Raw genomic sequence first — 25,506 nt, forward strand, 5'->3', positions numbered from 1 at the left:
GGCAGCGCGAGGCCCCGCCCCGGCCGCGTCACGTGAGCAGGCGGCGCCACGTGACCTCCGGGCGCCCGGGGCGGGGGCGGGGCCGGGGGCGGGGCCGCGGGAGCATCCGCGAGGGGCGGGGTCCACGGCTGCGGAGGCGCAGGTTGCTGCAGGGACTGTTACCTGCCCGGGGTCCCGCAGCCCCCGCACCTCGAGGAAACCCGCGGGCGCCTCCAGGTGCTTCACCTCCATTGTCCACAGCGGCCTTTCCCCGCGGACCACGGCAGCGGCGAGAATCCCGAGCCCTGCGACCCACGGACCTCGGCGTTCTCGGCATCACAGTGGGGCCTGTCATCCCCTTGAGGTGCTTCTCCGCCACCTGCACCACCCGCGCCTGGACGGCCAAGTGGAGGGAGCTTAGGGTCCCCCGTGTTGGGCGCCGTGAGGGGGAGCGCCGAGGATCCTACTGAAGTCCCAGGAGTCATCCATCATTTCCCCTTTGTCTTCCGGCGACTTTTCACCAGGCCTGGGTGCGGAGTGTCCACTTCAGGAATTTTGCTTCGAATCGACTCTGGCAGTTACCTTAGTGCTTCAGAGGGGGAATGGGGCTCCTCGATTCAACTTCTGTCAATGTCCAAACTAATTATGCTTAATTATACAGCAGTTGCCCCCTCACCAGGGGGGATATGTGCAAAGGCCCCCAGGGGATGCCGGAAACCATGCAGAACACTGAATACTATTTATGCTGTTTTTTCTTATATCTACAAATGAAGTTTAATCGATAGACACAGTACGAAATTAACATTAGCTAATAACAAAACAGACTGTGACAATACACTACAAGTTGCATGAAAGTGGTCTCTCTCTCTAAAGATGTTGTATCATGCCCAGTCTTCTCATGGTGTGAGATGATCTAATGCCTACGTGAGATGAACGGAGGGGTATGATGTAGACACCGTGACAGGTTAGGCTACCCACTGGCCCGGCAACATGTCCGCAGATCATCTGCTTCCAGACGGCAGTGGCTACTGGTAACTGATGTGGAGAAGGGAGAACCATGGTACTGTTTTCCTTTGCAGAGCCTTTGATTTATGGATAATAAAATGATAGCCAAGTGGGTAGCAATCTAATTTTACATAGTGTTTCCATGTTTCACATCATACCTCTCTGATCTTACAGCATCCCTGATTGGGGCACCTGGGTGGCTCAGTTGGTTGAGACACGGACTCTTGGTTTCCGCTCAGGTAGAGATCTCACGGTCGTGAGACTGAACTCCACCTTGGGCTCCTGGCTCAGTAAGGAGTCTGCTCCTGTCCCCCCTTCACTCCTGTTGTGCGCAGGTACTCTCTCGAAAATAAATCTTTTTTAAAAAAGATCTTGACAGGGATGCCTGGGTGGCTCAGCGGTTGAGCGTCTGCCTCTGGCCCAGGGCGTGACCCCAGAGTCCTGGGATCGAGTCTCACATTGGGCTCCCTGTGAGGAGCCTGCCTCTCCCTCTCTGTGTCTCATGAATAAATAAAATCTTTAAAAAAAAGAAAGATCTTGACAGAGCATAAGCAGGGGGGAGCAGCAGGCAGAGGGAGAAAGAGAAGCAGGATCCCCACTGAGCAAGGAGCCAGGCGGGGCTAGATCATGACCTGGGATCACGACCTAAGCCCAAGTCAGACATTTAACCAACTCAACCACCCAGGTGCCCCAGAAAGAGCATTTTGAAAAATGAAGTGATCTAGGAGAGACATCATATGCATTTTATATCGTAGAGTGCTGTTTCACAAAATGTTTGAATATTGTAATGTGTGTATATGCTCTATGCATGTCCACACAGTCATCCTACCAATGTGCAGTTCCACCAGCAGCATCTGGTCTGCTCCACATCTATACCAACACTCAATGTGATCTTTAATTTGTGCCAACCTGATGGGACTGAGATGGTTTATCACTTTGATTTTAATTTACATTTCCTTGATTACTACTTGAGGTTAAGAAACTTTTCGTGTTGGCCTAATTGGATTATTTTTTAAAAGAACCATTTGTTCTCCCAGTTGTACAAACTTGACCTTTGAAGTGAACCCAACTTTGTAACTCAAGAACTGCCTACAGTTAGGGATTACTGCAGACCATATGCCATCTTATGAATACAACACATGTCATGCTGAGTGCAATTCGAAGAGAAACCGAAAAGCATAGAATAACTTCTTGATGAGACAGCCTTAAGCAAGGCACTTTTAAAAGAACTAAACTCTAAAGTAATATGTAGTAGAGCTTTGAACACAGGGATATATTCCCAGCACCTTCAAGAATCTTCTAATTATTTAACTCTACTGTGGCAAACCAAACTCTCTAGTACGATGTCTGTATGGTAAGTAGAGAAAAATAAAGCTGTATTGAGGAGATGCTGGAAATTCGATTAGGCTCATTCATTGGCCTGCACATGCTAGCCTGTCAATCAATGCCTCTGATTCAAACCTGTATCTCAGCAGAATCTGAAACTATTTTACTGGTTTTAATCCTTTGGAGTTGTGTACAAATAGTTGAGACCACACATGTCAAATCTTTGAATGCCAAGTGTCTTCTGTACTTTCTTTTATTATCATCATAGTCTTTGCATCAAGATACATAGCAATGATAGCAGGTTTCTTTTTAAAGCTTAGTATTAAATATTAAATATCTTTCCCCATTTTAATTTTACATTACTCTGCCAAGAAAAAAAAATTAAAAGTCAAGTTACTTGAAGCCTGGACACACTTCCATGATTAGCCGGGCTATGTAAAAGTTGGTGGCTTTGTTCTTCCTGCTGTAAAAGCAGATCCGGGCCCGAGAAAGATGGGACCAGGTTCTAATTGTTTTTGAAAAGTGTGCTACAAAAATGGATGGCCTGTTATAAGCCAGGTTACAAAGTAAGGATGGGGGTAAGGGAGGGATATTTTTCTCCAGAAACAGAATTTCTGAAGAGTCCCAGTCCATCATTTTTTCCCAAAATGGTTGGAGGAGGGGTAAAATCTCAACATGAGCTTTGACGTACTGTCTCTGTGAGGGGACGGTAGTTGCCTTGCCAACGAGGGAGGGGTGCTGAGGAGGAGCAGGGCTAAGCTGGACCATCCCCACCCTCCTCAGCTAGGGAAATGGAAAGTTTATTGCCCAGTGGGTGTGAAAGTGGGCTGAAGCTCGGTTGGTACTGAATTCTCTAAGAGGTTTCTTCTAGAAACAGACAACTCAGACTTCCTCTCACGTCAACAAAGAAGTTATTTTTAAAAGCACTTGGGAAGTTCCTCCTCCACCCCTCAGGTGGGGAGGCTCAGAGAAGGGAGTCGTCAGTACAGCCACCCTCGAGGCCGTAACGGAATTCTTGAAGGTTCGAGACCCCGTAGAAGTGGACAAAGGCTGCGGCCACCACCAGGACATGGAAAATCTGATGAGACTGGAACTGGAGGAATAACAAGAGAAGGGCCTTTAGGACAGGGGCCAGGAGAGATCAGAAGTAAGCATCAAGCATTTGCCTCTTCTAGGTTCTTAAAAAAAAAAAAATTTTTTTTTACATCATAAAAGCAATATACTTGTAGAATTTTTTTTTTTTAAATCCTGTCAGGGATACACCAAAATGCTAATATTGGCTATCCCCCTGCCATTTCTCCTTTTGCATATATAGTGATCCCCACGTCTCTTACCACCTTGTACTCAGACCTTTAACTTTGGCTGGTCTCTCACCATCACAGGCCCTGCTGGAAGAGTCATTTCTTACCCATATGTCAAATTTTCCAGGAAAGAAGCGCTCAGGAATTCGAGCAGCATAAAGGCCAGCTCCGGTGATGTACATCACAGCCATGAGGAAGAACCAGCCCATCTGGCCCACTGTGGTGGCCTTGACAAAGCCCTCAGCGATAGTAAAGTGCATGGTGGGCACAACACCGCTCAAGCCAAGTCCCAGGAACACTCCTGAACAAAGCAGACATAAGATGGTCAAGGAAGGAAACAGCCACCACGTGGAAAGCACTGTTGTCTCCCTCCAGAATTCAGATGTTTATTATGACAATTAGCTATTTTCCGGTGAACAGGACATATTTAGGAAATTGAACCACAAGATGGATAACAGTCAGCAGACGTTTCTGCAACATCCAGAATGGGAAGAAGGCCGTGTCACTGCTAATACAGCTATTACCTTTTAAGGAGGACAAGAACCAACATCCGACATTCTTTATTATTTGTTAAGAAATGTGCAGCCTTGGCCAAAAGCCTATGTCAAAACCTCCCCAGGCTGATCTGGATACAGATCCTAAATGGCAGGGCTGCAGGCGGGTGGTTTCCAAGTCCGAGAGGAGCTAGGCAGGTTTTCCAATAAGATCATAAAAGACTTAAGGAACAGGACTCTGACCTCCTGAGTAGACAGGTATACCCAGAACAGAAGTTGTCAAGGTGACAGGGACACACAAGAAAGGTTAAGAGGAAGGGAAGAATGGGTATTTGTCTCAACATCACTCCACTACACATAACTGGAGGGCAGGGATGACCTTCCGCATTTTTGTGGATGCCCTTGTTAGAGCACAGTGGTTGGTGCTTGATGAATATTTAATTCTTTTAACTGAAGGTTTAAAACACAGCACATATTAAGAAGTCCCAAGGGCCTGAAAATGAGTGGCAACTAGTGTGCTGCTGCAAAAATAAAGCATAAAAGGAGAGTCTAGACGAGACAACACAAAGATGTTTATGCTTGTTGCTATTACAATAGTTGTGACCAGTGTTTATGCTCAAGGAAAGAGAACTCCAGGTGTTCTAATTTTAACCTCTTGGTTTGAATGCCTAGAACGTAGGTCACTAAACTGACGGTGCTCTGTACATTTTTTAACTTTCTCAAACCAAATTTAAGAACAGTCGTTTTGATACTTGCAGCGAACTGACCAGCTTGGTAGTAATCTGTCCTGCTAGCACTCCACTGAGATACTATGAAACATGGGGGAGAACTGAACTTTGAAAATTCATGGTGTTTTCCAAATTCTCAACACAAATCAGGATTTGGATGGGGTCCCCAAACTACAAACCTTAGGGCCCAGGGTTCAATCTATTAGGCTCAAGGCCCAAACATGAATAAAGTTTATACTATGTCTTCCTACCCACCTGCTCTTGTCTGCCGGTGCTTAGGAGTGGCAAACCGGTCCCACTGTGCCACAATGATGGCAGAAATGCCCAGGACACAGACGATGGAGAGGTAGATGAGCCGTGGCTGTGGGGAGCAGTAGAAGGAGTAATAGAGCCAGGGGACAAAGCTCCCCATAATCAGTAGAGCAATCCCTGAATAATCCAGTCTAAAAAAGAGCCACAAAAATGAAATGAATCAGTGGGAGAAATGAAGAACTCCTATGGCTTGCTGAACTTGTTCCTTCTGTTCACCTGCTCCCAGACTTGATCATCTCCACCCAGTCTCCCTTCGTTTCCCATTCAATCTATCCTACGTCCTGGACCAAAAACCAACCAGATCAAGCACATCTATTTTGCAGTGGCAAAGTTTCTAAGAATCCCTCCTCACAGGACTTCATCCCTTCCCTGAGCTGTGGGCAGTCACGTCTCCCCCTAGCGGAGTCTGCGACCCCGGAGTTCTGTCAAGTCCGGCTGATTCCCAGCTTCCCACGCAGGAAGGGCTCTGAATGTTCTCCAGTTCTGATAACTTGAGTTCCCAAAACAAAACCCTTGAGTTGGGAGTATTCTTTAGAAGTACTGTTCTGATTTAGCTGCCTTTTTAAATGATAAAAACATATTTCTGTTATTGGTGTTATGGGAAAAACAAAATAACCTGCCGCCACCACCACCAAAACCAACAACAACAAGAAGCAAATAGAACTCTGCACACGGTCGGGGAATCTGAAAAGCATTAGATTATGGACATCTGGGGCTTCCAGCAGTTCATGGGCAGCAAAGATAAGCTTAACTGCATGGGTGGATAGAATGAAGTTAGCAGAACGAAGCAGGGAGTACTCTACCATGCCCTGCTGTGGCTCGGGCCAACGGGAAAGTCAGACGGTACTGGGTCCTAGGGCTCAAACAGCAGCCCACTAGCACCCCAGGTCTCACAACAGATAGTACCATTCAGATAAAATCCACTCTGTTGAGGAGGCTGCAGTGCATTTTTCATGAAGGATTTAAGATAAAAGCTTCACTGCCCTATTAACCCACAAAATAGAAAGCCCTTCCTCTGGGACATCAGGGAACCTTTTAGGAGTTACAGGAGTTTCCAGTATCCAGTCAGCCCTCAATCACAAGATATGAGAGTCATGTGTGGTCTTTCCTGATGTTCTTTCAACTCACTTGGAAAAAGTCCGGGAGACTTTCTCTGAATGACAATAGACGGTGTGAAAGAGCCAGGAGAAGCTGAGGCAGAGCACTGCACCCAAAAAGAACATCCCAAAAACCACCTTCTCCTGTAAAGGGGCCATGAAGTACATATTTGGTCTGAGCATGGTCAAGATTCCCAAAAAAAGAAACAGCACAAAACCTATAGGAGGGAAAAGAAAAGAAAAAAAGTCTAAGGAAAAAGAATACATGCACTTTCACAGTTGATGGTGTTAAATCAGCACTAAAACAATAGGGTTCAGCTGTGGGAACTGTAGGGGCGCCTGGGTGGCTCAGTAGTTGAGCGTCTGCCCCTGGCTCAGGGCGTGGCCTCGGGGTCCTGGGATCGAGTCCCATGTCGGCCTCCCTGCGTGGAGCCTGCTTCTCCCTCTGCCTGTGTCTCTGCCTCTCTCTGTGTTTCATGAATAGATAGATAAAATCTTAAAAGAAAAGAAAATGGCATCAGTCATAAAAACCCAGACAAGAAGAGCACTTTTTGAAGTGTTCACATTTTGTTTGGACAGTGGGAATTCATAGAAAGAATAGAAGGATTTGCCTCCACTGAGAACAGTTCTGCCAAGGATTGTAAGAGAACATCTAGTTGCAATTTCTTCTCCTGGTTCTAGGTCTTTCTCCTCTAGCCTCAAAGATCAATGATCAAGGATCAATCAATCAGTCAGAATAACTTTGCTCTTTTCCTTCCCATGGACAAAGGGCATAATCCCTTGGCATTTAAGGAGACAGAAAAATTTGGTTTCTTCCCAAATCACTCACCAAGCAGATGGGTCCAGATGTTGCCAGTTTCTGTATGGATGCGGAAAATGCTCTTGAAGCAAGCCCGGAAGGAGGGCATAGGTGGTCTATGGCCATGTAGCAAGTAGTCATTGTCCTTCAGCCAGTCAGGGAGTACGTCATATGGGATGACCCTCCAACGTCCCTCCCAGACCTGGAATATTATATACACTCTAAGAAGGGCCCTAAAGAATGCTAGTTTCCCAAGGGCAAGGAGTGAAGGAGAGCCAGTCTAGGAAAATGTCAACCAGGCTTTGGGTGACAGGTAATAGGGACTCAACCTGGACCTACAGGTATCTGAGACACAGCATGAGCAAGGCCATTGCTACTATGTATCTTGACCAATTTTTGCTAAGGCCTTTGTTCTTGCATCATGTTAGTTTATCTAGATATGCTTTAGATAAGTGCACCTCAATCTTGGAAAAAATATGGCAGGACTGTCTTTAAGCTACTTGAAATTTCACAATTATGTATATAGAATGAATGAAAACAAGAAATAGAAATTATATATTATGGTTTTGAAAACATACATCTTACCCCTCCTTTGCCCCTCAAATCCAGGAGACTCCAGTTGATCCCTGCTCAGTCCTTTCCCCTAGTAGATTCTAAGGCCTTCCTAGGCTGAGGCTATGTCTTTTTAGAGCAGGGGTTCTTAACCCAGGACACACAGACAGTGAATGGATAGAATCCAGAGAGGGAAAAAAATGATCTTTTATTTTCACTCACCTCTACCTGACATCTAACACTCTCCTCAATGATAAATGTGAGCAACAAAGCACACTAGTGCTAGAACCTGTGACGGTCATGAATAGAAATCAGAGATGTTTTCATACATTAGTTTTGCAGATATCAAAATATTGTTACTCTTCACTGCTTAGAAATAATAAATTTTAATAAAATACATTATCATTCTGGGCAGCCCAGGTGGCTCAGCGGGTTAGCACCTGCCTTCAGCCCAGAGTGTGATCCTGGAGACCTGGGATCGAGTCCCACATTGGGCTCCGTGCAGGGAACCTGCTTCTCCCTCTGCCTGTGTCTCTGCCTCTGTCTCTGTCTCTCTCTCTCTCTGTGTCTCATGAATAAATAAAATCTTAAAAAAAAATACATTATCATTTGTCATTAGTGCATATTTAATGTGTTAATAAAGGAGCCCACATTAAAATTTTGGAAATTTTAAAAATTAAAAAATTCTGATGACTGCCAAAGGGATCCATAGTAAAGAAAAGCTAAAAACTTATGTTTTAGAAAATATTTTGAACAATGCCCAACACGGTAGGTAGTAAAAATGTAGCTAGTCTTCTCCCTTATTTACTGCATCTTAAGCAAAAACAAACCCACACATCGGAGTAACAGTTCTTCAGTGAGTGTTTGCCAGCGGGAGCACCCAGGACAGAAGCTACCGGGCTATACCTTATACACAAACTCCTCCATCTTCTCCATGGCATGGTGGGCTTGCAGGGGAAGCGTCAGTACCCGCACCTCCTCCTCCTCTTCCTGGGGCACTGGGCATGTTTGCTCTTCTTCAGCCTACAGGCATAAAAAATACACAGAAACTAACCCTAAGAGCCATCTCACACACTGCGCTAGTCCAGATCAGACAGATCCAGAGAAACCCAAACTCAACACTTTCTGCCTGGCCTCTCTCCTACATGTAAGACTTGTGGCTTTTTCCCTAAAAGCATGACGGTGAGTTTCTAACACTGTAGTTCAAGCTTTATTAATACTTTGCAAATGCTGGAGTGAAAGCTCAATTCAGCACACAGGAGGTAGTGGATGGGGGCTGACGTGAAAGGGACACGGGACTGCCTGCCGGTCCTAAGTATTCTTTAAGTTTGGATAGCCCCTCCTTACCTCTCAGACAGTGGTTCTCAACTGTCCCAATTTCCCAAATATCTCTCTATTCTAGACCACTAAATTCTCGAAACGGTGGAAAAGGCAGAGGCTCAGAGATTCCTATAACAATTTCAATCTGTTCATGGTTCTCTGTCCGACTCTGGGGATTATATCATGACTGAAACTTTGTATTCCTAGCAGCTCCCAAGAGTATCAGGGGCCACACCGGTTCTGTAGAAAGCAGTAGCTCTGAGTCCTGGACCCCAGGAGCCTGGACACAAAGTGTGCACATGGGAGCGCACTTCCCCATCAAGGAGAGAGACTCTTTTCTCAGTCCTAAGGCTCCTAACCATGGAGATGGAGAGCCAGGCAGTTCAAGTTCTTCTCTTTCTCTCTCCTGTTGATGGTCCCTGGGAAACAAATGGTCCCTCTTAAATTCTGTGGTAGAGATCCCTGCTTGCCTACCCAATGTCCATTCTCTCTTCCTCAGTAACAAAGTCCTTGGTTTTATTCAGGGGTGGCAATGTTCCTGTAGTGGTACTCAGGCCCAATGAAGAGGCTGCACTGACTAAACTCCACTGCAGCCGAACATAACTATGTTACTAAGTTCTGGCCCAGGGGATGAAGTTCTGACCTTGTGAGGGACTTCCAAAAAGGGTGAGCTCTTTCCCTCTTTCTCCTTCCTCTTTTGTGGGGGCTGCTATGGGGGTGTGTGATGGGTAACATTCAGAATGGAGGAGGAGCAAGACAGGGGGTTGACAGTGGTGGAGCCTCTGCATCAGCCTGGGATTGGTTACTTCTTGAATTCTTCTACATAAGACACAGTCTTATTAAGACTATAGGGATTTGTGTTATACGAAGCCAAACCTAATCCTAATGGATGCTTCCTTCATTCCTTCACAAGTATTTACTAATTACTTACTGGACTTCAGGCCTTGTGTTAAGTCCTGGGGTTATAAAGACGAGTGAACTTGCAAAAGCTTACAGTGGGAAAAGGATACAAATAAATAAGATACATATAATCCAGTATGATAAGGACTGGGATAGAGAAATTCCCAGGGTGCGATGGTGGTTCCTCCTTTGGGGAGAGAGGTGAGATTAAAAAATGGACACTGACAGAGGCCTAATGAGAGGTTCAAGGCAATGACTCCCGGGAAGACAACTTACTTTGGTTGGGTTGGCAATTATCCGTTTCCCCTTCTCTTCCAGCAGGGGTCCGAGTTCAGCCAGCTCCACCGTGTCTGTTTCCCTGTTACTGGCAGGAGCCCCATTGCCCTGTGCCACCACAGATCCTTTGTGAGAAGACATCTGGCTGGTACCTCAATACCCTGCAGCTTCAGCTTGGGGAAAGGTTGGGGTCTCTCAGCCCCAGGGGGCAGAGAGCTCCCTGTGATGGTAAACACTAAAAGCAAACAGAAACATGGAGGGTATTGACAACTGACTCCTCTTACAGTTTCATTTTCATGAGTCAACACTGAATAAGACACAGATAGTCAACTCACACCCTGTCTCCAATCCCAAAGGCCAGGTAATTGCTAAATTAAGGTACTCAATGTTATTGGTCAGACTTCTGGTCAACAGTAGGCTAGTCGTTAGCCTCTGGGAAGTCCAAAGTTATATGTGGATCTTCAACTGTGCCCCTGCCAGTGCCCCTAACATCTGTGTTGTTCAAGGGCCAACTGTACTTCAAGACCACCCAAGCTTGGGATCCCTGGGTGGCGCAGCGGTTTGGCGTCTGTCTTTGGCCCAGGGCGCGATCCTGGAGACCCGGGATCGAGTCCCACGTCAGGCTCCCGGTGCATGGAGCCTGCTTCTCCCTCTGCCTGTGTCTCTGCCTCTCTCTCTCTCTCTCTCTCTCTCTCTCTCTGTGTGACTATCATAAATAAATAAAAATAAAATAAAATAAAAAAAGACCACCCAAGCTCGAAATAAATTAAATGCCAACTGAACTCAGTCGGGCTTTTTCTACAAATGCTCCGACCTGTGTGCCTCGCATGCAGGAGGAACTTGGTTGTGAGCTAGATGCGCAGTGGTTAATTCCTCTGCAATGTCTACTAATTCTATTGTAGGATTATAGCCTGGGTTCCACTTGGATAACAAGCTTTCATCATAATCCCTCCGGAAAGTAAGCAATAACTTACCTCAGAGCAGGAAGTTGAAGACAAGGAGGCAGCCCCAGCCTTGCCTGTTGCCACACACATACCAAACAACCAGCTCAGCAAGAGCTTGTCCCAACCACCATAACTCATAACCTAAGTCCCACTCAAATTAGTTTTTCAGAAACTAGAGACAGGTATACAAATCCTTTAGGAAAATCAGAAACCTAGAACTCAGTTTTCAAGGAAAAACTTCAAATGCTTGAGGTTTTCCTGAGCTGGACTACAGGCAGTGGTCTTTCAATCAAGAAAAATGATACTGAAAAGAGGAAAGGTGCCCAAAGATGTTCACCATCTTGGACACTACTACTACCCCCTACCACCAACAAAGGAGTTCATTAGTCATAACAACAGTAATGACCAGAATATTAGCATTTTTATCCACTGGTTATCTGAACCCAGTGACCATCAGGCAATGCAGAGAGGGTCAAGCAACGCCTGCACAGGGAGTGGGCTGCATTACCAAAGAGGAAATTTAAGCTTAGGGAACCCAAACCTCTTATAATAGGCAGTAATCAGGACTGCTCATGAGAGAGACACTGTCTACCTCCCACCGCTGCTCCCTACACACACACCTTTGATATCTTACACCAGTTCTTTTTATGTAAGACTAGTTACGATTCCTTCCTGGGGATTATAATCAGATATATGCAGTCAGATGAGCGCAGTCCTTAAGTTTCAAAAGTCATGCTATGCTACACTCACAAGCACGGCTGAAAGCAATAGGCAAATCTAGTTCAAGAAAGCAAACAGTGACTCACTGCACAGCAGACCTTTATACGGTGTCAACACATCGACAGTTCTTCTTCCTTCAAATGTGCAAGATTCTGGCAAGACACATGCCAGCCCGCAGCCATAGCCAACAACTGAGCCTAAGGAGAACAGGAAACGGGGGCCCCTGAAACCCTCAGGAAATAGGCAATCCACATAAGAAACACTGGGAAATCTTTTTCAATGCGTTGACCGCAAAACGTATTTCCTTAGAGTGAGGTGCTACTGAATAAACAGCTTTACTAAGAAATAATCTGTATTAGAGCAAAGAAAAAGAAAAGGTTTTGGGCACTTTGGACAATTCTGAAGAGGGACATACATGTAGCTTAGAACACCGCTACCAGGGCAAAACAAAAAACAAAAGAAAACCCCAAACTCAGGTTCTGCGACATGGACCCTTGATTTTGGCCAGAACCCATATTTCAAAACGAATGAATGAAGAGGGCAGCATTCTAGTCAGCAAGCTTCTTGTCACTAGCTAAGGGTTTATGCACTTTTTCTTGTGTTTGTGGGGCTTTCTCCTTTTCCCCAGAGTAAGCCAATAAAGTCACTGAATATTTCACAAATATATTCAGCACCAGCACCCTAAGGCATCCTAAGGTACTGTGCAAAATACACAGTTGAACAGTGTCTTCAAAGAAGCCTACGATCAGACGGCGTGAGGCCATTTGCGACACGTTCAGTTAGTGATGCGATTTCACTGTTCCAGGAGGGCAGTGGAGGGAGAGATCACATACCCTAGAGTGGCCACGTACTAAATTCAGATATTTTGAATGCTGTGTAACTATTTTACTAGAGGCAACGAGAATAACATAGACAAACTTTCAGTTGGGCAGTTGGGGTCAGAGATCAAATGCAGAATCCAGCTCGGTATTCTAATTTCCTCATTGGATCTGCAAAGTTTTTATGCCTTCAAGCCTACTGTTCTCCTAGATGATCTTTGTCTCTTCGCCATCATGTCTTTTCCCTTTCAGTCCAAATCCCTCTTAATTCTTCTGATTCCCTCTAGCTCCTGTACCAGCAGCTCCTACTCCTCCCCTCAGCGTCGTCTTCTAGGCCCAGAGTCACGGAACCTAACAGACATCCCAGTTAACTCACAAGCCAGCCATCAGCTACAACTCATCATGCATCATGTAAAGTACATACAACGGAGGCCAATGGAGATCATGTCATCATATGAGCAAAGTCCATTGTCCAGTTTGGTCTTCTAAACTGTAGCAACACAGAGACGGGAAAGGGAGAGAGAGGGATCGGCGGTCTGGCAAGACAGAAGAGCAAATAATAGTAGGACCTGGAAAGGTAACTGCGGGCAGGGCGGCCGCTCACCAACAACTGGGAGTTATTATAAGCAAGTGTTTTTGTCTCTATTATATAAAAGCAGCATAAATGCCTATGATGTTAAGACTGATTCTGGGAGCACTCAGAAGAGCCAAATTACTTCAACTTTCTGCCAGCTTTCTATATCCTTAGTATTTTAGAGGAAACACATTTCCCCTCAAACTCACCACACCCAAATTATAACTGGGCCAAACTCCACTGAGTGGATTTTTGATGGGATTTCTTCAATTCAAGCTAATAAAATCTTTACCACTAAGCTTTCCAACTGGATAAACCTATGATATTAGAGAATAAAGCTGTGGAGGCAGGGAGGTGTTTGTGCTCCTATAAATAAGATAATCCTGTGCCACACTTAGGAAAGAACTGATTCTTAATCACCGGCCAGTTGGCCCGAGAGTTTATTTCCCTCGCAGTTTCTGGAGACATCTATTCTGAGAACCAGTTCCCAAGTTTTCCAAGCACACTCCTTCCTTGGAGTCGAAGTCACAAAGCTGCTTCTGGGAATTTTTAATCTAGAGTCCCCGGACCCTTAGAGATTCTGTGGATAGGCATGGGCAGGCTCGACCTATTACTGCCTGACTCTATCGCTCTAAAGAAAAATTAGTTTAGCAGTAAACTAATAGATTAGTTCTCTCCTATATGTGCTGTTAGGGGACGTGGTTCCATAGCACTGCTGGGGAAAAAACGAGTCAAGGCAAAGACCTACGTTTGAAGATTACCAAATTGCAGCAATGGGGCGTTAGCTTTCTCACTTGATGCTAGGTGTCATCGGCTTAGCGTCTGAAGTGGAAAATCACAATCTAACTTCCCTTATAGCTCTTCTCCAGCCATCCCAACAGAAGACTTTTTGATTCCAAACAGAGATAGATAAGCGTTTCAAGTGCCAGGACAAAACAAAACAAAACAAAACAAAACAAAACAAAACTACACAGGCTGATGATGGAGTTTCACACCCGTCCCTGTTTTAATATTTGGCTTTCAACTAGATGGCAGCCCGGTTATATGTTATAGCACTTTACACTGCATGCCTCGGAAGCCCCAACCTAGGTACATGCCTGAAAGCCAATCAGTTGGAATTGGTTTGCCTACAGGGCACTTAAGGATCCTTTCAATCCAAGATATAAACTTTATAAACATTAATCACACCCCCAACATTTCTGAGCAGGAAAAGGGAATTAACTGGTGGGTGATATCAGAGATAAATGGACAATTAAGAACAAAATGTAGGGGACACCTGGATGGCTTGGTGATTGAGCATCTGCTTTCGGCCAGGGCATGACCCCAGGGTCCTGGGATCGAATCTTGCCCAGGGTTCCCTGCAGGGAGCCTGCTTCTCCCTCTGCCTGTGTCTCTGCCTCTCTCTGGGTCTCTCATGAATAAATAAATAAATCTTAAAAAAAAAAAAAAGACAAAATGTAATGACTTTGATGAGTATCAGTACCAGAAAAAAACAACAGCAACACCATAATTAATAAAGCTTCTGGGTTAAAACATGACTTTAGTTCACCAGTGTGATCACAAGTAGATGAGACAGAATAATACAGCAAGAGTGTTAAAGAGTTCAGTGTGGCTTGATATTATAGGAGCCAAAGGAAATTTCCTAGGGAATTAGAAGACAAACTTAATTGGCCTAGAAAGAAGCACAAATTCTGTTCTTTATCCATCTGACAATACCTACTGATTATTTACAGTGCACATGGCATTGTAGCTACAGAGATAAGGCAAAGGAGAATCAGAGGCACGACATGGTTGCTGGCCTCTATTTTATTTTATTGTTTTTTAAAGATTTTATTCATTTATTCATGAGAGACAAAGAGAGAGAGGGAGAGGCAGAGACACAGGCAGAGGGAGAAGCAGGCTCCATGCAGGGAGCCCGATGTGGGACTCGATTCCAGGTCTCCAGGATCACGCTCTGGGCTGAAGGCAGGCGCTAAACCGCTGAGCCACCCGGGCTGCCCGCTGGCCTCTATTTTAAGAGGGGGCGATGACTTTTGTTTTTACTAACATCATTACAGGACTAGATGCCACGAAGTGCTGGAGGAATTCAGAAGAAAAGCTCGGTTTTAGTTGGAATGACTAAGAAGGGTTCTGTGGAAGACTTTGGAAGCATCTTGATAGGGAAACTGGGAGCAGTGGCCATTCCAGAAGCGAATCCAGTGTGCAAGGCAGGCTCCAAAGAACAGTCCCCAGGACAGTGAATAATCCACTTTTCCATAAGGGAATCTTTCACAGATAAAAGGAGGCCAGACTTTAAGAAACTGAAGGTAGCCTAAAAGCCTACTTAGGGTGGTATCCTTTGTGCATCAGCAATGGTGAGCCTAGTGATTCTTTCCTACTTGCAGAGTGGCCCTTTATTTCTAAGTCCCTTGGGAATCTCGTAATTTCTTGGCCACTGAGAACCGAAGGGCTTCAAATTCTCGTCTCCGAGTAGGTGTAGGGTTTTCTGGAGGCCTTCGGGGTAACACACCAGCGGTCTTAACACCGACCCCCGAGTGCCAAGCACTACGTGGGGGCGTAGATGTCACCCTGGCGATCAATTTGGGGGCTGCGAGGCTACAGAGGCGGCCGCCCCGCAGGTGAGCCCTTGCACGACCTGGCCTGGCCCAGCAGCCCCTGTGCCCCCCCGTGTTCTCAGCCCACCCGCGGAGCACCCGGGGGACCGGGAGGCGAGGGCAGCAGCGGCACGCAGGCCTCCCTCCCCTCGCGGCGGCGCCCGGACGCGCGTGGGCCCGTGGGCTCGCGACCGCCTCGCCGCTCCCCGGAGCCCGACGGCAGGCTGGGGGGGGCGCCCCTGTTTCATCTTCTTGGAGACCAAAGCCCCGGAGACCACGAGTCTCCCAACGGGACGGGGGACGGGGACGCCGGGCGTGCGGCTGCCGACGCGAGGCAATCCCGCCCTCCCCGCCCTCCCCGCCCTCCCCGCCCCGGTTCCGATTTTGCTCACATTCCGGCTTCGGGATTAGCTTCCAAACGCGGCGGGCGGCCCACTAATCCCCGCGCCTCCGAGGGCGGGAGGCGGCCGCGGCCGGATCCGCCGGAGCCTCGGGGTCGGGAGCCTCGGCGCGGCCCTGGGACCGGCCGTGCCCCGGCTCCGGGCTCCACCCCCGCGGCGGGGACCGGCGGGCGGCGGGGACGGGCGGGCGGCGACGCCAGGACCCGCAGCCCCGGAGCCGCGCCGAGGCCGCCCGGGGGCGGCGGGAGGGGCCGGAAGTGCTACCGCCCGGTCCCCGAGCAGCCCCGGGGCGCGGCCGGCTCCCAGGGCCCCGCGGGGGCTCGAGACCCTCGGGGCGTCGGGGCGTCCGGCCCCCCCGCGGCTCCCGGGTCCCCGCCCCCCCCCCGCGGCTCCCGGGTCCCCGCCCCCCCCCCCCCCCCCCCGCGGCTCCCGGGCACTTACGGCCGGCGGGCGGGCTCTGTGGGGCCGCGGTCCCCGGCGCTACATCCCGCGGCGCTGGAGGCGGCCTGCGGCCGAGCGGCCCCGGATCTTCAGCGCCCTCCCCGCGCCGGAAGGGGCGCGCGACCGCACAGCGTCACCTCCGCGGCCGCGTCACCGCCTCTCGGGCGCTCCCCCGCCGCCCCGCGTCGCTCCCGCAGCCCCAATCACAGGCCGCCGCAGGCCCCGCCCCGCAGGCCCCGCCCCCCGCGCGTCACGACCAGGCCCCGCCCCGCGTCGCGGCAGGCCCCGCCCCCGCCCCGTCCCTTCCCAGGCCTCGTCCGGTGCCGCAGGCCCCGTCCCACCCCGCCGCAGGCCCCGCCCCCACGACAGGCCCCGCCCCCACGACAGGCCCCGCCTCCGCGTCGCGTCGCGTCGCTGCAGGCCCGACCCCTTCCAAGGCCCCGCCCCCAAATCCAGGCCCCGCCCCAGGCCCCGCCCCGCGCCCGGCTGCGGCCGCCAACCCCGCCCCTCAGGCCCGGCCACGGCCACGCCCCGAGCCCCCGGGGGAGCGCGTGACGGGGAAGCAGTTTCGGGGAACGAGGCGGAGCCCAGCGACGGCCCGCAGAGCCGCGGCCAGGCCTGCGCCCCCGAGCCGGGAGGCCGCCTGCCTTCGCCTGTGACCCCCGGCGGCGCGGGGGCTGCGACGCGAGATGCCGCCAGCGGGGCCGCCCGTCCGCCGACGCGCCGCGCCCAGGCCCAGGCCGCCTCCCGCTGCTCGTCCCGGGGCCGCGGGCAGGGGCCGGTGACCTGCTGGGAGCCCACCTGGAGGCCTCGGGGCGGGGGCCGGGCCGTGGCCTGGGGCTCGTGACGCATCGAGGCCGTGATCTCCTCCCAAAGACGGGAATAAACCGGCGGCGCCTCGGGGCGGTGGCCGCGCAGTCCCCGGCGCCGGCTTAGAAGACGTTACTTAAAAAAAAAAAAAAAAAATTGTCCTATTTCACCGGATCTTGGCCGGGATTAAATGAGATAATTTCTGCAGGCTCTTGGAGTGATGCCTGGCAAGTGGACGATGCTTCGCCAAGTTGCCCACTGCGCCAAGCCCTCGGGAACCTCCACCGTCCCCAGGATTTTTAATATTTTTTTCTTTTTCTATTTATTTATGATAGTCACACACACAGAGAGACAGAGAGGCAGAGACACAGGCAGAGGGAGAAGCAGGCTCCATGCACCGGGAGCCCGACGTGGGATTCGATCCCGGGTCTCCAGGATCGCGCCCTGGGCCAAAGGCAGGCGCCAAACCGCTGCGCCCCCCGGGGATCCCCGCCCCCAGGATTTTTAAGTCACTTTAACACGACATCCCGAAGGCCTTTATCAGCTGGCTCTGACCCACGCTCAGGACTCCTCGTGCTTTACTTTCCTTCTGGCATTTGGACCCCAACGACCTTCCCCTAGTTCCCCCGAATATGAACTTCTCCTTCATTCCCTCCAGGCTTTGGCGAACGCGGATCCTTCTGCTGGGCTGCCCTTCCTGCCATCCTCTGCTTAAAGGAGCCGGGGAATCGCAATGCCCAGTTCTGGGTTTGGCTGTGGCCCGAGCCAATCCTCGGCTCCATTCTGCTCCGCCAGCCACCGTCCGACTGTACCACCTGCAAATCCTTAATCTTTGACGCGCACGATTATCATCAGGATCAAATTATACAGAAGCGTACTTAGCACAGCACCTGCTACCCGGCTAACTCAAAAATGTTCTTTTTCTTCTCTTCCTCCTGCTCTGAATCTTTTCCAAACCCTTCCCGTTTGTACCTCGTGTGTCTACTATACACACTGCATGCCGTGTTATAATTGTTGATCGCTTGTCCATCTTTGCTGTAGGTTGAGTTCTTTGTGGCGGGGGAGGGCTAAGACCTACCTTGGTCAGAACCGTATCCTCAGGAACTAGCACAGTGCTTGGCAGGTGGCAGGTCCTCTTGAATGTTTGTTGAGTGAATGAGTGAAACCCATGTAAGACAAGGAATGCTTTTGGGTGGGAAATTGTGCGTCAGGTTGCTTCACCATTTGAGCCTAAGGATCCGATGCAAGATCTTTCTTTTTGGAGGCGAGGTGGCCACGGGTGCCTCACAGAGCACGGCGGCACACACACACTGGCTGATCAAGAAATGTTTGATGGAATACTAGTGACACAATTTACTGAGGACTCTGCTATGCGGAGGGGTGAATTCTGTGGGTCCCACAAGCCTTTCTTTTGGGGCCCAGGGAAAGCAAGACATAGTTGCATACAGAGAAGCAATGTCAACCTTCCTCCTGAGACTGATTTCCTGTTCTGTCCCAATTGGACTAACAAAGACCTGAGGAAGCTGCCCTAGTCCAACCCTGGGAGAAGGGGCGGATTATCACAGCAGAGGCCAAGGGCAGTCAGGACGGATGGGCCTGGGGGAGGCCAACTCTATCCGGGCACCAAGTCTGGCTGGGGCTGGTGAGATCAGGTTACTAGTCAAAGGAGAAAGCTTCCCTCCCAAACAGCAAGACAAGACTTTAGTTTGCCAGGTGCCCTGAAGTCCAAGTACGGTGAAGGAAGGACCAGGAGGAAGAAGGGAAAGGGTGGCCAAACCAAGCGACCACTGTGATCATACCTGGGTTCCAAAAGCATCTGCTCTAACTTGTGTCCTCCCCCACCCTTAAAAGCCTCCAGGGAGAAGCTGAGCTTCTGGCTCTGCAGAGGCAGCTGTTAGGTGATCCCTGAGTTCGGTGGCAGGTCATATTTCAGCACATGGCACTACTGCTCAAAGGTTCTCCGGAAGGCCTGGGAGAAATTTTGTGCTGGAAAATACTTCCTCCCAAGATCCCCAGGCATGATACGCCTCAGAAATAAGGACCCCAAACACAGCAACCCCTTAGGTACAACACAGGGGCCTGAGCCCCATTTATTTGCATAGCCAGAGGTTTCTGCTGCAGGCACGTTCTTAGACTGTGGATAGTCGTCTCCTTCCAGCCTGGGCAGGGACAGGGAGAGACACACACACAAATACATATTTCAGATTCCCTTCTCTGGGGTCTAAAGAAATCATTTTCTTCCTTCCTCAATCTCTATGAGACGGTGTCTGTAAGGCTGCTCCACGTGCACTTGCACGTGCAGAATCTGCTTGGGTTAAGCACCAAATATTAAGGAAAACCCGTTACACAGATTGTTCCTTTCGTCACACACACACACACATACACACACACACACTGTGATGCTACCATGGAACGAATGTACATGCTTCCTTCTTTCTGATCCGTGAAAGAAACCGCTCCATGGGCCTGAGCTGGACCTTCAATCACAGGGAGATTAGGGCTGTGGGGGTGGGGCTTCCAGAGAGCAATTCAGCCTCCACCCTCTTCCATGGCTACATGGGTTTTGTTCCTGCGGGTGTCATCCAGATTTGGGCTCCAGAGTTAAGACAAAAAGGCTGATACTGTCAGGAAAGGAATCTAGGGCTTATAGCATGAGTACTGTCTGAGGATAACTGCAGGGAAACAGGACCCCAAGCAGGATGCTCAGTAGGTGAATCGCATCTTTTGTGAGTAGCCCAGTTTGTCCAAGTTGGGATGGCAGGCCAGCTGCACCATCGGGGGTGGCCCACAGAGCAGCAGCAGCACGTCGTCCCCTGGGGCGGGCAGGTGCTCCCGGATCATGTCGGCAGTCACGAAGCCCTTACTGTAGGCCCAGTCTGAAGTAGAGAAGAGAGGAGAGAGCAGATACTCCAGACTCTCGCTGGCAAGGGGGCGGGATACCAGAAGGTGGGGAGGGGTGAATCCTGGGTAAAGCCCCCTGAGAAGGCATCGAATGGTAGCAGCAGCTAGGTGGGAATCCCCGGTCAGCTCCAGCTGCACAGCTGTCCCCACCACCCCCCGGAAAACAGGGACCAGAAGGAAGGGGCCCAGGAGAGCACTAGGTCTGTGCGCTCACACTTGGGAGTTTGGCAGTGGCACGGGTGATCGGTTTCACTTAAGTCAGAACCCCCGGGAGGAGGCCCTGATTTGGGGACATCCCAAAATGGGGAGGGTACCTTCTGGGGGGTGATCCAGAGTGAACCAGAGCTTGAAGCGATTGGGATATCGGGCCTGCAGCTCCTCCAGGTCCTCCCGCAAGATTATGTCCTTTTCGGTCTGAAAGGGGGAAGCAAAGTCTTAGGAACCTCCTCAGGCCCACGGAAGAAAAGGTTCTCTGCTGTAATGACCCTCCAACCTGGAGAGAAATAGAAAGTTCTAGGAATAAGCAAGACTTTTAGAGAGGTAGCATGAGGGGAAGGAAAGGGGAAGAGGCTTTATTTACACACTCTGAAGGAAGAAAGATGGACTATTTAACAGGGGAAATCCAAGGAGCAACCTTCCAAACCTAGAACTAGGTTCCTTAACTGTTTTCTTTTCATTTTCCCTTAGGGGCCAGGGAAGGATTTTGCTCAATGCTGTCTTCCTTGGCGGCAGGAGAGGGTCCTGTGCCGTGCAGGGGGACCTCGGGCAGAGGCCGCAGCAAGCACTGGAGCAGCTCTGCCTGCCGGGGCCACATCGCTCAGCCTGCCTCCGCCACCACTCTGAAGACTGAGGCCTGACGTAAGTAAACCAACCTGGTTGGCAAAAAGCAGAGAGCACTGGGTTGGATCTTCAGGGTCTTTCAGGATGGCCCGGATCAGCTGTAACATTGGGGTGATTCCTGCAAAAAGACAGCCCACGGTGAGCTAGGATGGCCCCAGCCCCTGCCCCGCCCCTGCTCCTTAGCTGACCAACCTCTCATCTTCGTTCTGCTCCGTCTTCCCTTAGCACCCTAATCCTGTCCTCCTGTGCGTCCTGCAGCACTGACGTTGCTTGACCCCACACTCACCTTCATAGGTGAACTGTGGTCATGCTCACTATTCACCTAAGATCATGCCGTTGAGATCCTTCTAAGGAACCAATCTCAGGGATCCCTGGGTGGCACAGCGGTTTGGCGCCTGCCTTTGGCCCAGGGCGCGATCCTGGAGACCCGGGATCGAATCCCACATCAGGCTCCCGGTGCATGGAGTCTGCTTCTCCCTCCGCCTGTGTCTCTGCCTCTCTCTCTCTCTCTCTCTATGACTATCATAAATAAAATAAAATTAAAAAAAATTAAAAAAAAAAAAAAAAAAAGGAACCAATCTCAGACTCTTCCTCTGAACGTCTATTGGAGGCTAGGACTCACATGACTACTTACTGATTCAACAATGAAGGTTCTGGAACACTGGGCTTATGGGTTCAGTGCATGGGCTTTGGAACTGGACAGAGCTAGATACTAATCCTCCCTCCGGCCGTTATTATTTAACCCTGTGGAAACCATTCCGCCTCTCTGAACCTCCACTGTTTTCATCTGTAAAAGGGAAAAACTAACATCTGCTTCATAGATACAGATATAAAGTGAGGGGAATAGCGTCTGATATTTAGAAACATCCAGTGTTTGTTCATTTTCTTCCTCTTCGACTCCTCTACTTCTAGCTGCTTCTCTATTCTCACCTAAAGATTATTAGAGTCATTCAATTGGAGGTCTTGGGAGCGCCCACCTGGTTTATTTCTCTCATTCTATTAGTTAAAAAAAAATTAAAAAAATTTTTTTGTTTCTACCTGATTATGATTTTGTTTTTCAGATACTGGGAGGTCTAGGCATTGCCAGGAACCCCCTGATTAATAGCTTGGCTGTGATTACCGAACCTTCTGAGGATCACTTGGGTGTTTTCATGGCAACAATCAACAATGGTGGGAGAGAACGGCCCCTCAAGGGACATACACCTGTTCCGCCGGCAATCATTCCCAGTTTCTTCGCCACTTGGGGTTCTGGCGGAGATTTTTTGTTGGGCTGAATGTTGAAATTCCCTGAGAAGTCCAGAGAAGAGAGGGGTGGAAGAAAAAAGTCAATATAGGGAAATAAGAAAACAAATACAAAACTGAAAATATGTCCCAGGCTGCTCTGAAATTTCAGCTGCTCTGAAATCAGATCCTGGAGCTTCGATGGAGGCTTGAGTTGAGCAGCCCTGACAACAATACACTTGAGGGACAATGGGGCCAGGACTATCTGTCCCATGTGGCTAAGTACCAGTCAGCTTGGGGCCGCCGCCCGGTGAGTCATCAGCTGCCTCTGGCAGGGGGTCACTCCCTGGCGAGGGCGCCAGGCAAGGGGCCAAATGTGGCTGTGTTCCCGAGTGGCCCAGAGCAGCTCCAGGGGCTTGCTAATGCCCGCAGCTGTTCCCAGGGGCAGGGGCGAGAGGAGCGGTCTCTGGCCACCTGACACTCTCTGTCTGAGAAGCGAATCCCTGAGGGACGGAAAGGGAGGCACCGGTTTGCCGCAGGCACCCCCACAGCCCTCACGGCTGGGACTTCTGGTGGATGACAGAGAACCGATCCCTGGGGCTAGCGGAGCTGAGAAATATGCCTTTCGTCCCACCGGTGCTAGTCTGAGGGAGGCGCCGCTCTGGCCCTTGCCCGTGAGCACACGCACGCAGGCGCACGCACAGCCGCCCTGTGCCAGGACTGGGGCCCCGGGGAAGTGCGAGTCCGGCTCAGGGAGGGGAGAGGCGTTACCTCTCCCCGTGTAAGTGAGCAGCCCGCTGGGCCCTCGGAACTCCACCACGTCCCCAATCTTCAGGCTGTTCAGGTACTGAGACATCTTCCCTCCGTCAGGAAATTTGGGGTGTACGCCCTTCATGTAGACCTGGTGACACAGAGCGGAAAGCGCTTTACGTGGAACGTCGCTGCCTTCTGAGCTCCAGCCGGACGATCCTCCCTGAAGCTGGGGCAGGAACGGCCGCACTGGCCATCCCAGTCCACGTACCGTCTTCATGTGCCCCAAGCGCACGTGCCTCCCGTATCAGCACATCTCGGAAGTTTACCAACTCCGGCAGGAGAAGGACAGGGAGCTCCCGAGGGCTCCTTTGTGCTCCCTTACCTTGATGACAAGGTCCACGTAGCCTAGGTCCTCGTCGCTCGTGACAGGCGTGTATGGCCTGATGACCAGGCTGCCGTCGATCCGGGCAGACAGGTAGACGTGCTTGCCTGGGGGCATGTGGAGAGCTACACGAGGCCGCTGGCTCCCCGTCAGCTTTCAAAACACTCAAGGGGGTTTGGGAGGACAGGGATGTCTTGCTTCCTGGCATGGTTCCAGTGAGCTACTCGGCAGCGAGGACCCTTTGGGCCCCCAGTTGATCCCTCATAAGCCCCCGTCACTGGAGACACTCCTCGGTTACTGCCAGGGCCTTAGCAGCAGCGGGGGAGTGAGGTCTGGGCAGCGAGAGAAAGCGTTTGCTCCAGGGGAGGTGGAAACAAGCCCTGCAGGGAGGAGGAAGAACGGGGAGGGCGAGGGATGTCCGGGGCACCCTGCAGCTCACGGGTCCAGAGCTGGGGAGGGAGGGGGAATCGCCAGGGACAGGGGCCGCCCGCACATCCTTACCCACGGGCAGCCCCAGGACGTGGTGGGCGCTGGGCAGGGCGAAGCGGAACCTCTTGGTGTTGTGGCTCACGGTCTGGAGGAGGCACCACGCGGTTCACCGGCAGGTCCTGCGGCCAAGCCCGGAGGGCACCCGACCCCAGGGACGGCCCGACCCCGCCGCCCCCTCTCCCAGACTCACCGTCCTGTCCAGCAGTCGCAGCAGGTACTTCTCATCGGGGTCCAGCAGAGTGACCTTTGGCCGGCGGGACCTCCGGGCCAGGTAGGAGCCCAGGGCCAGGCCGAGCACAGTCAGCAGCCCCACGCCCAGGGAGGCCAGCAGCGCGGGGCCCTGCGGGTAGAGGCCGCGTGGCCGTCACGCTGGCGGGGGCTGGCCGGGGCTGGCGGGGGCTGGCGGGGGCTGGGGGGGCTGGCGGGGCTGGCCGGGGCTGGCGGGGGCTGGCGGGGGCTGGGGGGGCTGGCGGGGCTGGCCGGGGCTGGCGGGGGCTGGCCGGGGCTGGCCGGGGGCTAGCCGGGGCTGGCGGGGGCTGGCGGGGGCTGGGGGGGGCTGGGGGGGCTGGCCGGGGCTGGCCGGGGCTGGCGGGGGCTGGCGGGGGCTGGCCGGGGCTGGCCGGGGCTGGCCGGGGCTGGCTGTCCCGCTCCCGACGACCAGCCCCTCGGCGGGCGCCCGCCAGCTGCAGCGCCGGAGCCTCCCAGGGCGGGGGGTCACCGACTGGGCGTCCGGGGCGGGTGCACAGCCCTCCGGGGCGGGCCGGGGCCGGAACCCCCGCTCGGAGCTGAGCGCCCAGCACAGCTGGGCCGGGGCCCCCGACGCGGGCAGGGCGAGGGTCTTACCGGCTGGAAGCCCATGACCGAGCACCTCGTCGTCCGCCGCGGGGTCCGCCGCCAGATCCCACAATGCGCCGCGGGGCGGGCGGGGGCTTGGCGGGGCGGGCGGGGCGGGGCCGGGCCCCAGCGGGGCGTGGCCTGATGGGGGCGTGGCCTGATGGGGGCGTGGCCTGATGGGGGCGTGGCCGGGGCCTGGCGGGCCCTAACGGGGCGGGGCCCTATGGGGGCGGGGCCTAGGGCGTGGTCTGATATGGCCGGGCCGGGCCCTAACGGGGCGGGGCCTGGCGGGGGCGGGGCCTGGCGGGGCCTAACGGGGGCGGGGCCGGTGGGCGGGGGCCTGGGCGGGGCCTGCCATGGCCGGGCCCTAACGGGGCGGGGCCTGGCGGGCTCTGAGCCGCCCCCGCTCGCTCCCGCCTCGGTGGCCCGGTGGGGGGCCCGGAGCCCCCGGATCAGTCCAGGACCCTTTGGGAGCGCCGCTCCAGCCCCCTCCCCGCCTAGCCTTCCGCTCCTGCCGCTTCGGTCCGCTCACCCGAGCTACACGGGAGTCGGTTACGTGCAGAGCCACACCGCGCGGGGGCCTGGACCCCGGGTCCGCGGGCGCTGCCGGGAGAGCGTGTGCGGCAGGAGGGTGGCGCGGGGCTCCTCCGGGGGTGGACGGTGCGGCGGGGCAGCTTCGTCTCCTGGTCTCACCA

General features: G+C 52.1%; 2 protein-coding genes and 1 long non-coding RNA gene across 8 annotated transcripts; 1 reads left to right on the top strand and 2 right to left on the bottom strand.

Moving 5' to 3' along the window:
• Positions 1-2,532: 2,532 nt before the first annotated feature.
• On the bottom strand, positions 2,533-16,774 carry ADIPOR1 (adiponectin receptor 1). Of its 5 annotated transcripts, XM_072733641.1 has the most exons (10): positions 16,582-16,755; positions 12,996-13,061; positions 11,852-11,950; positions 10,090-10,324; positions 8,500-8,616; positions 7,072-7,243; positions 6,274-6,460; positions 5,089-5,276; positions 3,719-3,912; positions 2,533-3,403 (listed from the first exon to the last, which is right to left on the bottom strand). In XM_072733641.1, the coding sequence occupies exons 4-10, from the start codon at positions 10,228-10,230 to the stop codon at positions 3,275-3,277; spliced, it is 1,128 nt and encodes a 375-aa protein (XP_072589742.1). In that variant the 5' UTR covers positions 10,231-10,324; positions 11,852-11,950; positions 12,996-13,061; positions 16,582-16,755; the 3' UTR covers positions 2,533-3,274. The 5 variants fall into 5 exon arrangements, with proteins under 5 accessions (XP_072589742.1, XP_072589741.1, XP_072589743.1 ...); XM_072733640.1 differs by lacking the exon at positions 12,996-13,061; XM_072733642.1 differs by lacking the exon at positions 11,852-11,950 and having other exon boundaries at positions 16,582-16,716.
• A 698-nt stretch (positions 16,775-17,472) lies between these two features.
• On the top strand, positions 17,473-22,336 carry LOC140595046 (uncharacterized). Its single transcript, XR_011996443.1, has 3 exons — positions 17,473-18,428; positions 20,980-21,150; positions 22,194-22,336. It is a non-coding gene; the product is annotated as an uncharacterized lncRNA (long non-coding RNA).
• CYB5R1 (cytochrome b5 reductase 1) lies at positions 19,452-25,002 on the bottom strand. 2 transcript variants are annotated; one of them, XM_072733644.1, is made up of 10 exons: positions 24,821-25,002; positions 24,168-24,317; positions 23,990-24,062; positions 23,489-23,595; positions 23,125-23,254; positions 22,336-22,419; positions 21,165-21,250; positions 20,607-20,706; positions 20,095-20,267; positions 19,452-19,696 (listed from the first exon to the last, which is right to left on the bottom strand). In XM_072733644.1, exons 1-9 carry the CDS (start codon positions 24,833-24,835, stop codon positions 20,095-20,097), a joined length of 918 nt encoding a protein of 305 aa, XP_072589745.1. In that variant the 5' UTR covers positions 24,836-25,002; the 3' UTR covers positions 19,452-19,696. The 2 variants fall into 2 exon arrangements, with proteins under 2 accessions (XP_072589745.1, XP_072589744.1); XM_072733643.1 differs by having other exon boundaries at positions 19,452-20,267.
• Between the last annotated feature and the right edge of the window lie 504 nt (positions 25,003-25,506).

The sequence above is a fragment of the Vulpes vulpes genome, chromosome 13 (assembly GCF_048418805.1).
Source record: "Vulpes vulpes isolate BD-2025 chromosome 13, VulVul3, whole genome shotgun sequence".
Classification (NCBI taxonomy): Eukaryota; Metazoa; Chordata; class Mammalia; order Carnivora; family Canidae; genus Vulpes; species Vulpes vulpes.

Excerpts from the sequence above, each read along its gene's own strand:
- ADIPOR1 (XM_072733639.1), bottom strand. The coding sequence starts at position 10,230 with ATGTCTTCTCACAAAGGATCTGTGGTGGCACAGGGCAATGGGGCTCCT. Across the intron at positions 8,617-10,089 it reads TAATTGCCAACCCAACCAAA|GCTGAAGAAGAGCAAACATG; the intron begins GTAAGTTGTCTT and ends TTATGCCTGTAG. Across the intron at positions 3,913-5,088 it reads GCACCGGCAGACAAGAGCAG|GAGTGTTCCTGGGACTTGGC; the intron begins GTGGGTAGGAAG and ends TGCTTTGTTCAG.
- CYB5R1 (XM_072733644.1), bottom strand. Across the intron at positions 22,420-23,124 it reads GCTCACTTACACGGGGAGAG|GGAATTTCAACATTCAGCCC; the intron begins GTAACGCCTCTC and ends TGGACTTCTCAG. Across the intron at positions 20,707-21,164 it reads CTCTGCTTTTTGCCAACCAG|ACCGAAAAGGACATAATCTT; the intron begins GTTGGTTTACTT and ends TCCCCCTTTCAG.